This window comes from Neolamprologus brichardi, chromosome 7 (genome assembly GCF_056152115.1).
Source record: "Neolamprologus brichardi isolate AB-2024 chromosome 7, ASM5615211v1, whole genome shotgun sequence".
NCBI classification, from domain to species: domain Eukaryota; kingdom Metazoa; phylum Chordata; class Actinopteri; order Cichliformes; family Cichlidae; genus Neolamprologus; species Neolamprologus brichardi.
Genome location: NC_142110.1, coordinates 46992375 through 47004995, shown reverse-complemented (window position 1 = coordinate 47004995; position 12621 = coordinate 46992375). Strand labels below are relative to the sequence as shown.

At 43.0% G+C, this 12621-nt stretch overlaps 1 protein-coding gene across 3 annotated transcripts; it reads right to left on the bottom strand.

The window, feature by feature from the left end:
- Positions 1 to 1786: 1786 nt before the first annotated feature.
- pax8 (paired box 8) lies at positions 1787 to 11534 on the bottom strand. 3 transcript variants are annotated; one of them, XM_006788940.3, is made up of 12 exons: positions 11393 to 11534; positions 9411 to 9564; positions 7659 to 7824; positions 7330 to 7527; positions 7054 to 7130; positions 6749 to 6874; positions 5768 to 5943; positions 5567 to 5687; positions 5081 to 5335; positions 4768 to 4869; positions 3605 to 3694; positions 1787 to 2839 (listed from the first exon to the last, which is right to left on the bottom strand). In XM_006788940.3, the coding sequence occupies exons 2-12, from the start codon at positions 9430 to 9432 to the stop codon at positions 2769 to 2771; spliced, it is 1404 nt and encodes a 467-aa protein (XP_006789003.1). In that variant the 5' UTR covers positions 9433 to 9564; positions 11393 to 11534; the 3' UTR covers positions 1787 to 2768. The 3 variants fall into 3 exon arrangements, with proteins under 3 accessions (XP_006789003.1, XP_035762843.1, XP_087700613.1); XM_035906950.2 differs by lacking the exon at positions 5081 to 5335; XM_087844487.1 differs by lacking the exon at positions 5081 to 5335 and having other exon boundaries at positions 7659 to 7800.
- Between the last annotated feature and the right edge of the window lie 1087 nt (positions 11535 to 12621).

The following is a 12621-nucleotide window of genomic DNA, read 5'->3' as shown; positions in this document are numbered from 1 at the left end:
AGCAATTTCTGCTGGGCCCCCCTCCATTCTGCCTTTCACTTTGTCCCAGTAATGATAATGGGACACATGCCTTCACCGCCACACACAATGTTATATCACACAAGCACACACTCTCACTCTGTCTGTCCGTCTCTCGCACACACACACTCACGGGCACAGTGTTAGTACGGTTTCTCTGTTAAATGTAGTAAGTCCCTGTCGCCCCATCCTGCCAGCTTTGTCTGCCCTCAGCTGTTCCGGCCCGGTGCCCGTATTGTGCTGCCGGGCTCATTACCAGAAGCACTGTGGCCCGAAACCTCCTCACTAATAGGCCCGGGGAGAGACAGAGAGGAGTTATTTCTGTTGTGTCGTCTGTGGAGCAGTTGTAATGTGTGGGGTTTTTTGGCAGCAGGACTGTTAATGTTTAACGCTCGCTGCTGTTATTTCTCTGGCCGGTCCTCAGCTGGCTGGAGAAGCTGAAAAAAGGGTTTCACTTAAAAGAGTTTCCTCATTCCAGCGAGGCACATGAACGCGAACGAGCGTATATGGATGTGTATCATGTCTCTGCATGCTTGAGCAAGGAACTTGCAACCAATGAGTGTCTGGGTGGTTGATGGGCTGTCTGGGGTGGGCCAGGCCACTTGGACAACAATGGGATGAAATTCTGGTGTTGTTTAAAGTTTACAGAGCAGTGTGTGTGTGTGTGTGTGTGTGTGTGTGTGTGTGTGTGTGTGTGTGTGTGTGTACGGTGGTTTGGCTGGAGGAGAGAGAGGAAGCAGGGGGTGTAAAGGAGTGAGTCAGGAAATGGTGAAATGTGAGGAGATGGAAGACTTGAGGGGGGACAGAAAAAGAAAGAGCAGCGCATACTGTAAACAGAAACGTGTCAGGGCTGATCTTCATCAGCAGATCCCACTCTGACTGAGGACTTCAGGTGATTGTCTCAGAGAAAACCCTTCATGCAGTCTGATTGAGGAGTTACATAATTAGACTTGAGGGTTTCTTTAAAGATTAATTAGGCCATGAACTGTGCAGAAGTTTGTGAACTAAAAAACGACTACAGTGATCGCGGTGGTCTAATGAGAGTAAAGAGCAGCTCAGAAGATCCAACACAGGAGTTCAATCAGGTTCAAGTGCAGGTTTCAAAGAAATACTCTGATATTAAGTTACAAATAAAACAACAACCAAAAAAGTTAGATTAAAAAAAACATTATTATCGCATTTATTTTCATAATAATAATAATAATAAAATTAAAATGTATTTATTTTATTGGTCTTATTATTTTTAATATTATGTTTTTGTTTTGTTTTTTCTAAATAATCAAACATTTTAAAAAGAAATGTATTTTTAAAAAAAGGAAAAAATCGCCCCGACCTCTATCCATTAATCTCGCGGTATCCCGCGTGGAGGTGGATGTGGTGGTGGCACCAGGTGGGCCGCGGCACCGCCGAACCGTGGCCTCGTTACGGCGGCTCTATAATGAGGCCGCAAAGAGGAAAGAAATAATTGCAAATAAAAGTACATGATGCAGAAAATAAAAAAAGAAATTAGACAGATGCGCGTGTTTTTCGGGATCATTGACTGTGTCCTTTAAAAAATGCTGAGTAGAAAAAAAAAGCATTTCAGGGTTTTTTTCTGTTATTGTTTTTTTTTGTTGGGGGGGGGGTCAGCTCACCGAAATCGCGTCAACGATAACGTCACCAATAATAATAATAATAATAACAATAATAATAACCGATTAAACGTATCAAAATTTCCCTGATATATTGAGCTCTGGAGAATTGAGAAAGCAAAAAGGGAAAAAGCACATAAATTTGTCATGCTTTAATTAAAATAATTCTTTAGAAATTCATTATGTACATCTGCAATAATATTAATAACAGTATAAGAAAAAATAGTCACAGTTTTTACCAAACATCAGAACATCAGCATGACAACAAACTCAATTTAACTGAAGCAAAAACAAACGTATTTCAAGCCTTGTTGGTTTTTAGTGGCCAAATCATCATCACCCCCTCCCCTCTTAGTGAAACTGCATCACTTCCCCCATAAAGTAATTCTTCATTTACATTATGTACATATTGCTGGACAGATATGTAATTGTCTTTGAGGGGCGTATGGAGGCTTTTCTTCTGTAACTGTGATTTTTTCCCCCCCAACAGAAAAATCAGAATTTACAGTAACAAAAAATAAAATAATAATAATCACAAACTGAATTTGCAGGCAAGCATACAAGTAGATTAAGAATAGAAATTGATTTGTGGTGATAGGATAGGATTCAGTTTTTTTTCCCTCTTCTTAAAAACAAAGAAAAAAAATAAAGGTTGTAAACAAAGCAGGCATAGTTCAGTACAAAGAAGTTGCATATCCCTTATTCACTGGATCAGTGGAGTCAAGTTGCAGATGTGCCAGGAAAAGAAAAGAAGAAGAAAGAAAACAGTCTTTGGCCAAAACAGCGCTGAATAGATTCATACTGAAAATATGCTCCCGTGGAGTCTGTGGAAACAAGCCCTGGAGGAGGTCGTGGTTAGCAATATGTAAACGTGCATGAGTCACAGCTACCCTGGGAAACGGTGTCTGTGACTGCAAATAAATACAGGAGCAGGCTTAGGATGACCGTGAGAGGACGAGAAGGAGAGAAAAAATGTGTTGCTGGGTCATCAGTAGAAGTCTCGAGTTCACATCCAGTTTAGAGCTGCGTGTCTCGGTCCACATCAGATCAGCTGATGGTAAGGTCTCCAGTCTTTACCGTGGCGTGGAGGCCCATCAGGACTGAGGCGAGCAGCGAGGACTAGAGGTGGTCGTAGGCGGCTGCAGATGGTGGGCCCGTGCGGGAGGCCGAGCTGTAGTAATAGGGCGAGCCTGCGGGGGGAGACACAGATGGAGCTGGATGATGCTGGTGGTCACAGCTTTGGCTCTGAGTGCTTTGAGGCTGAAGGCCCATCGCGACCTGCACGTAATGAGGGACTCGAAAACCCTAAAAGCATGAGTGATGCTGGGGTATGTTTCAAACAAGGTGCAGTGCAGAAAATCAGCCATCAAACCTCCACCTCTGTGTCAATTAATAAAATTTGGTGATGAGATGAGAATGCAAAGCGAGTTTCTCCAGCAATTAGACTACAAGATGCCTGCCTGCACTCCACAAAACTGCAGTAACAACACAACAATACAAATTCAGCTAAATACTGCATACACTGCTGTCTTTGAGGTAAAAATGAATACATTTCAAGCTACTGTACATTTCAGTGTCGAGAAATGGAAATGTTAAAGGTTTAGATGACTTTTTGCTCATTAGTTAATGAAAAGTTGTTTTACCAGTTGTTTGATGTTATATTGTTCTGTCTGCAGCCCAGATGTGGCTTTTAATACAGCAAAAGTTTTACCAAGATAAATGAATATGTTAAAGAAAGGTAGGGGGGTCAAAAAGCGCATTAGGAGTCACGCGCACCACTTCCTGGTAGGCCGTCTATTAAATTCTAGTCAGAGTGAAATGTTTCTGAATCATAAGGTCAGAGAGAAAATTCTCGTGAACGTTTGTGAATTCTGGAGAAGCTCCGCAGGGGACACGTTCGCCGCCTTAGTAACAAATATTCACGGGGTTAGGCTTACGTGTGCTCGGTTACTCACCCAGTAAGCTGGAGTTGGTGAACCTCCAGGCTTCGCTGTACGAGGTGTAGGGCGAGTGGCTGTAGGACTGACCCGAGTAGTCTGCACCTGCTGCAGAGAAGGAAAAGAACATTTTAAAAATAAAGTTGAGCAAACAATCCAAACGCTCCGAGCTGAAACAAGCTGGAGCATTGCAAGGAGCTCGGCAGGTTGTTTGTCTGAGTGCCAGCATCTGTTCAGCCTTAGCTCATAATTCACCGACAGTTAGTGCAGCCTGTAAACCATTAATCTGTGGTGCAGGTGGATGGCTGAGGGTAAAATCCCTCGGCCCAGTGGTGCGTGCACACAGCTAGCCTTTACGCCCTCTTTCTCCAGCGCCCTTCCATCGTTCAGCCTCTGCCCTCTGAAATGCCCTCCTCCTCTCTCCATCCCGCACTTCCTGTCTGGCAACTCCTCTTTCTTTCATTTTTCTTTTCTTCTTCTTCTTCTTTTTTTTAAACATTCCAATATCTAATTGGTAATTATGTTGGCTGGAATGAATCCCTGAGCTCCCCACCTCCTCCTCCTTTTCTCCCTCCCCCCCCCTTACTCGGTAATTGTGTATCAACGCTTCCTCACAGCGAGCCCACCAGAAAAAATAATAAATCAGACCCTCTCATTTCGCGCTTCGGAGGGCAGACTTCAAATAAAAAAAAAAAGGCAGATCGCACACATACATGCACATACACACACACACACACTCTCTCTCTCTATGCTCACATGCAGGCATCTTGACACACACACACACCCTGTAAAAAAAAAACAACAAAAAAACCTTCTACTCTTCCCAGCTTTACGCCCCATCCACCCACAACCATTGCATCTCCCTCCTGGGCCCCCTGGTTCCCATGGCGATGTGTGGTCAGAGGTGTCTGGGTGAGGGGGTGTGGGCAGCAGGGTGGAACCCCAGCCAGTTCCCTGTACCCCTCCCCATCGGGCTCACGTGCACCCCTGCGCTCGTTCACCCTGGCAAGACTACTCATTAACTCAGCCCGTCTCCTGGTTAATCTACAAGCCGCCATCCTGCCCTGCTCCTTCTTTCTGTTTCCTTTCCTTCCTCCTCTTTCTCTCTCTTTCTTTCTACTTGTCTTTCCATTTTTCCATTTTTAAAACAAAAAACGTATTCCTTCAGGTCAGCTAGTTACCTGCTACCATTCCCGTGATTGCAGAGGAAGAGTATCCCGTCTGAGCAGGTGAGGGGATGTGAGGTGGGTAGCCAGGGAGGGTGGAGCTCACCATGTCACGCCCTGAAAGCACACAAAAAAGCCGCACATCTTTAACACCGAGGTGGATGTTTAGATTGGTGTTTAGTGCTGGACAAACGTGTAAGATGCAAAGACTGAATTGAAGCTGAAACGATAGGATCAGTTTATCATTTAACTTTCTGCAGCATTGAAATGCCAAAAAATAAACGAATGAGCAAAAAGTAAACAGAGATGAGATGGATGGCTGCGTTACCTGAGATGACAGACTGACTGCTGAATTGCCCGTACACTGGTGCATGATGGGAGAATGAGTTGAAGGTGTTGGGGAAATGGTTGGAACTGCTGCTGCTGCCGCTGCAGCTGCTGCTGCTGACAGAAATGGGTTTCTGCAGCGCCTGCAGCTCCACAAAAGCCAGGTTACAGGCTGCCATGTTTGGGGAGGGGGTTGTGCTGGTCACTTCTGGGGACATTTCCTGTTTTAGACAAAGTGGCAGGGTCTGTACGGGCTCTGAGGTGGCGAGAGCCAGTGTGCAGCGCGTGGGTAAGGAAATAAAAAAACAAAACAAAGCAAAAACAAATGGTGAACATGGGTGGAAGTGAAAAAAGAAAAAACACGCAGGACTAAAAGAACTGTGTGAAATGCCAAAACTGAACAAAGAGTGAGCGTCAGCATGTGGAGGGTTCTGGGCCCTGTGGTTATTGGAGGTCAAAGAGCATAATCCAGCGTTAAGAGTCTCACCAGTCACCATGGTGTAGCTCTGGTGTGCCGACAGATTTCGTCCAATGGCAGAGCTGGATGATGAGAGGCTGGTCTTGGCTTCGTCTAGGCTACCATTGATGAGGGACAGCGGGTACAGAGTCTGAAGATGATAAAGGCTGCTGTTACAAGTGCACACGTAAAAAAAATGAAAGGAGGATTTTCAGTCCAAACAGTCGGTACCTGCTCGGTTTTGCTGTTTGCTGCTGATCCGAATGAATCCGGAGGATAGTGATGACGATCGAAGCCGCAGTCCAGATGTTGCGAGGCTGTGGGGAAGTGATCCACTCTCATCTGTTTCCTCGGGATGCCTCCGCTCCCCTGAGAGTCCACGCTGTGCCGACAGCTCTCCTGATCACCTGTGAGAGGCAACGAGGAGGATAGAGGAGGAGGAAAGCTTCATGTTAAACTGGCAAACAATAATTTTATCTTGAAGGTCTTTAAATGTCCTCTGAGAAGATTTTGGCCCCTTCAATTATTTGAAAACTAAAGAGCTAAAGAGCTTGTCTCTTTGGCACAGTTCCTAAGTGGCTCTAATCTTAATTAACTGGTTTGTAGTTCTTTTTGGCCATCTGCGTCCCTCAGAGCTCCATCCCAAGTCTGCGCTCTCTTACTACTTCTTTGAATTTATTAGAAATCACAACATTAAAAAAACTAAAGCAGGTCATAAATCACCGCTAACAAATGATTACACTGATATCAACGACTTGATTGCCTGCGTCCCTGAAAGACGTCAGCTTTTTAGTTATTGGAGGAAAAACTGAAATCTGTCTAAATGCTGAAGAACAGGACAGAAGCTGCTGTGTCACAGCGATTGGTGTTAAGCGTGCCCTGTCGTGCACAGGTTCTTGCAAACCTTAATAAAGTAAAGCTGAATTTCCGTTCGAGGGACAACTTTTGGCCTGTTATACCCTTGCAACAGGAAAGTGTTCTTACAGGAAACAAGGTCAGATTAATTATTAAATAAAGCAGCTGGGAGAGCCATACTTGTTTTCATCTTTAAAAGTTTTAGAGTGCATGCCTGCAGAAGGCCTAGAAACAAGTTTTTCCAGCCATATTTGCCTTTGTTTTCTCAGTATTGTTAAGGATAGTGGGCAGTAACCCAGTCTTTCTTATGAATCAGCTTCAGATTGTGGTGTTTTGTTTGCTAGATTGATTTCTTACTGTCATCGTGGCTCCTTTTGCCTTCGCCGTTGGGTTGAGGAATACCCAGCAAGCCACTGATGGAGTAAGTTGAACCCAGAGAGTCCGACTGAGGGGATTCTGGAGGGGTGACCGCAGAACTGGGGACTGAGAGCGAGAGAAAGAGAGAACAACAAAGACAGATCTGAGACAACAATACTGAGCAGCTCTTTGCTGCTGATGTGACGAGGGCCCCGAGTTTAATCTTGCAGAGCAATGTATTTAATCCTAATCCTTTCCAGCATCCCTTGTTGTCGTGCATGTGTTCAGAAATGGTGCAGACTTACTCAAAGTTTGCCCTGGACTCAGGCCTTTTCCATCCAGAGGAAGGTTAAACGGCTGCTGGACCTTCGTTCGGATTATTCTGGAACAAAAACAACAATTTTTAATGGATTAAAGCATTCCGACTAATTATACCACACACACACACACAAAGGCAAAACAAAGGCAGCACACTCAGTCTCAGCCATTCAGCTCAGCCGAACTCAGCCAGTCACAGCTAAATGCTGCTTAACCACCTGAACCCCGGCTTACATGATTTCATTCATAATTCAGTTTGGCACCTGTTAATGGAGCTCACGCTGGGCACTGTGTCACTGTCACACACTCCCTCCGCCAGCAGCCGGTCTCTGATTTCCCAGGCGAACATGGTGGGATTCTGCCTCTTGTACTCAGCGATCTTCTCCACAACCTTAGGAGTGGCCACTTTGGGCTTGGAGCCGCCAATCACACCGGGCTTGATGCTGCCTGTCTCATAGTAGCTGGAAGGGAAAGCTGATTTTGTAAGTGGAAAGTTTAGACAGGACATAAAAGTGCTCCTGATGATTAAGCAACCTCTCAACTCTCGAGACTCTCATTAACAGGAACAATTAACAGGAAGTTGAGGACTCACCGTCCCAGGATCTTGCTGACGCAGCCGTGGCTGACTCGAAGCTGCCGGGAGATGTCACAAGGCCGAACCCCCTGATGGGCCATGTCCACAATGCGTTGCCGGATCACCTCCGGAAGCGGGCGTCCATTAACAAACATTCCACCTAGTTGGTTAAGACCCCCATGACCTGGGGGAGGAGGGGGGATGAACACTTATAAATGTCATGGAACTCACGTGCACACACGCACACATGCATGTTGATTCAATCACACCTGCTGATTCACACATCATTTATCCAGGTTAACTCCATAAAAGCTGTTTGCATGGAAATAAATGATCTAAAAGTTCACACACACAGATTTTACAGATTCATACCAGAACTTTACTCAGTGTTTTAATCTATTTATATTTTATTTAAAATATAACATAAAAATAATTAAAAGAAATAAAAAATACTAATTATTAAATGTTAGTGCTATATTTTGCAGAATCGGGCATATTTAATTTATCTAAAGTAAACAGAATTTATCCCTAAAGCAAGACTGATGTTTTAGATTTAGATAATAAACAAGATGGCAGTGAGTCGTGGAGGTTAGTGAGACCTTTTGATACTTGGATGTGGTTAGCGTCCGTCTTTTCTGGAATCTTGTTGTGTGTTTAAAAGTTTTATAAATAGGAAAAAAGCTGATATTGATCAAAACTTCAGTTATTTTGGGTGTGAAATTGCTTTTGTGTTTAACACTGGCAACAAACAGAAATGCGCATTCTGGAAAAACTAATGGTTCTTTGATGATCCCACTGGCTAATCGCCTCCTTATAAATAACACCTTCAGGCTTTTCTCCTCACAGTTCCCATTTATAGGCCGCTAATTTGAGGCTCAGTTGGCTTCAGTGACAGTGACTAATGTTATTTTACATTTCAGGAGAACATGTCACTCAGTGAAGGGGCGAGGTGGGGGGGGGGGTTAACATTTTAAACTGTGAAGTTCAAGTAAAAAAAAAGAAAAAATCGGATTGTCTATACTTAGTTTTTATTATTTTTATGCGTTTCCAGCCTGTTTCTGAGAAGCATCTGTTCACATGAATTATTAAAGTTTAATATCTGCTCTCTGGCACATATAAAAAATATGTATGTGTATTGTTTTTTACACTACAGAAATGTGACTGGTGTTCTACTATAACGTGATTTTTTTTTTCATTTTTAATGCACATGAAGCTGATTTTCAGCGCGCATTTACTACAAATTACGCACAAAGTGCTCCCCTGCTTCGCCCCGGCATATCCTCCATGTCTTCTCTAAAGGCTTGCACGGTGGTGACTCTGCAAGAACACCATTGCTTTTAATTTAACCCCATTGAGTCGCTCGTTTCTCTCAGCCTTTTCTCCTTTTCCCTCCCCAGCTTTCATTTCCACATCAAACAGCGGCCGGACGAGGCCGAGGCATGGAGGGAGGGCAGCCTCTATTAACGCTGCCAGCCGAGTGTGGAAAAAAATCTCCCTGCCAAGCTTCATCAACCTGCAGGATATTAAAGCGGAGCGGCCCCGAGGCGGACAGGGGGGTAGTGCGTGAACGCGCACGGCGCACTGACACCACGCACACACAGAAAAACAAAGCATGGGTTGATAGATAGATAGATAGATAGATAGATAGATAGATAGATAGATAGATAGATAGATAGATAGATAGATAGATAGATAGATAGATAGATAGATAGATAGATAGATAGATAGATAATCCACGGTCTTCATAGAAGAACACATCTCAGTATTTACCTCTCCCGGTGTTACTGGACATATCCCTGAGTTTGTGCTTGTTGCTCCACCAGCTGAACGTGACGCTCTCCTCCTCCACGCCGACCCGGTTAAAGTGTGTTTATACTCCTACCCCTGCCTGGTCTGGCATGAGTGTTCTCCCACCGACTTCAAGCTGCAGGACATCAAGGTGTTTGTGAAACTGGCTGCTGGTCATATCTGTGAGGCCTCTGAACTCCTACTAAACAAACGTTTCCTCTCTGCGCCTTCATCTCACACCGTTAGGTCTACCTGTGGCCCACCTGCTTGTGCTGGTGGGCTACGGTGTGATGATTGAACAGTCTGCAGGAGATTTAGGCCATATTCTTTATGGCATTATAAAGACTGTATTTGATTTGTCTTATTATAGCGATGATTTGTTTATTATAGCGATACATTTATGTATATGCAGTCAGTACCGAATGAAAGCCGAGGTAAACATCATGGCAGCAGTCTCTACGAGACATGGAGCTGAAATTACAGGACTTCACGTTGGATGTGTTAAAGTGAGAGGCCAGCTAGAGAGATGAAAAATAATAATGTGCTATCATTTCTCGGTTTAAGGACACGCAGGTCTGTATAACGATTAGCTGGCAGTTGTTTTTGGCTGTGTGTGTGTGTCTTGTCTACAGGCTTCATCTGTTCAGCTGCTGTACACTGAAGGACCTTTCAGCTCCGTGAAATTCTCACGAAAACGAGCAAAAACATCAAGTGGTAATTTATGAGTAACGAGGGAAGAAGAAAAAAAGAAACGATATGACGCCCGTCCTAAAAAAGCAGGTAAGCAGAAGTGGATCAAAAGTCAATAAAGCCGCTGCTGGTTTCTCTAAATGTTCAAAATGTTGTCATGACCTGCTGGGAGGCAGTTTTAAATGACGGACAGGACACCTGGACAGCCTGATTCAGTTCAGTTTACCTGCGATAACTTTAACATCCCAGGTAGTAATAATCCAACCTACAGCGCATGCCCAGGTCTAATTTACCTGATACTAATTCATTTATTATTAACTGAAACACACTCTTTTAACGTCGCTGAACAAACCAGTGACAATTATCTACTTTTTTCATCATTTTTGGTAAGTACTTACTTTATTTTACTTTATTTGACTTATTTTTGTTAGCAATTAGAAACATGTAATATTTTGAAACCTGAAAAATGTGTGATAGTCTTAAAAAATAATCGAACTTCTAGATGATTATTAATAATGGAAATTGGAGGTAGCTGGTGAAGAAAATTTTAAAAGCATTTAAACTAATATGACATGACTCTAATGTAAAATTAAATCAAGTGTGTTTTATTTAATTTACTTCGATCAGGCCAAATAAAGAGCCGGTACACAGAGATGATCCACAGCGGGCTAACTTTTACGTTTGGACGTGAATGTATCATGACTAAAACTGTGTAATTATTAATTTAATAAGCTGCCCGCTGTTATCGATCGCTTGTATTAACGACGGTTATAAATGTTCAGTGGAAAACGTGATTTCCAGCAAAAATTGAAGGCCTCGCTGTTTTGCTCACAATTCCAAATTTAGCATAAAAACAAGACAGTTTGCGTTAATGAATGTATCATTGACTGTGATGGGGGTGCCTTTTATTTTAGGAGGAACAATTTACTTATTTATTTTAAGAAATCAATGCACTTTGGAAAATTAATAAGAATTATTTATCTGTTTTTGCGCGAGGACTCGTGCCTATAAGGTCACTCGAGTTATGTCACTTAAAGACACAAAACAGACACACTCTTTGTTTTTTTCTGCGCACATTTTTCAACTTTAATTAAATTCTTTAGATAACGTCTTGTTTTTCTCTCCTTCTTTCACGGGAACAGTGTTAAACCCTAAGCTCTGTCTCGCAGCATTTTGCGGAGTGATTTCTCTCCGTGTTGTCAGGATTGTCTAACGTTCTCATTCAGACATGACAGATCACACAGAAAACATGTTCACTTTAGAAGAGGGCTTACCTTTCCACGCAGGAGCTCGAAATAACAGCAATAATCATAAAAAATGTTCCACAGCAAATATTCTGATATTATCCAAACGATCTCTGGTGGTGTGCGTCCGAGCCGCGTTGGAGGAGGATGGACCGCTGTTGTGCTGCGTTGTGTTGCGTCGTGTGTGCGCAGTCGGCACTGACTCAGGTTTTATCCAGCAGGGCTGCGCAGAGGATGGAGCAATGCAGCCATTGGACGAGGAGGATGGAGGAGGTGTGTTTTGGATTGGTTTTTGGTTTTTGTTTTTTTGTTTTTTGAGGAGGAGAGGGGGAAAAAGTGGGACAGGATGACTGACCGCGGGCTCTGATGGCATCACACCCCCTGAGTGACTGTACGGAAACACTTGTCAGGAGGCGGCTTGTTTCTATTCACCTCCAGCGACAGCCCCGCTTTGATTAGACGGTGAACCGGCGTGTGACACCGGGCCCGACTTCCACACGATATGCTGCGATGCCTCCCTGACAGGCGACTCTGGAGGATCCCATTGAGTCCCACTGAAAAATGTTTTGCAAAACTTTTTTTTTTTAAACCGAACAAAGAGCAGAAAATGAAAGGTGGAAAATACTCTCAGGTCAGCAGGAGAAACTTTTATGTCCAAATTAAATTGGGGGAAACAAATTAATCTTCGCAACCAATGAAGAATCACGTTATTTATATAAATATAGTTTAACCAAAAAATAAAAGTAATAACAATTCAAATAATTAGTCTTTACCAAAATAAAATACTCCGCGAATAATAAGTAAATAGATAATAAATAAAAACACGAAAATTAAATAAACCTCTGGTCCTAATCTTTTTGTTGTACTTCCTCTATATCTTATTTTTAAATGTTGCTCTCTTCCTTTATATTTAACAACAAATATTAGCCTGCGTGTCTTTAAAAAACGATACAAGGTAAACCTTTTACTGGTTGCATACAGCATTAGAATAAAAACAAAAAAACAACTAAATATGATGAGAAAAAATAAAAAGTTTTTGGCTCACACAGGAGACAGAGGGGCTTCTGAAATAAGCTGCAAGACACTAAAGAGTTTTTTTTTTTTTTTTTTTTGCATTTGAGCTTTTTCCAGCTTTTATGAAAAGAACGCATCCGTGCCTCAGTGTGTCCACGTAGTGGTTTTGTGTAGTTGAAAAAAAAAAAAGTAGTTCTTGGTTTGACTTTCTGCACCGTACTTGCAGCAGGCCCCTGCGTGTGCGT

Bases quoted from the DNA above. Each gene is read 5' to 3' on its own strand.
- pax8 (XM_006788940.3), bottom strand. From the start codon at position 9,432: ATGTCCAGTAACACCGGGAGAG. The intron at 7,528-7,658 runs GTGAGTCCTCAA...TTTCCCTTCCAG, and splicing joins GTCAGCAAGATCCTGGGACG to CTACTATGAGACAGGCAGCA. The intron at 6,875-7,053 runs GTAAGTCTGCAC...TCTCGCTCTCAG, and splicing joins GAGTCCAGGGCAAACTTTGA to TCCCCAGTTCTGCGGTCACC.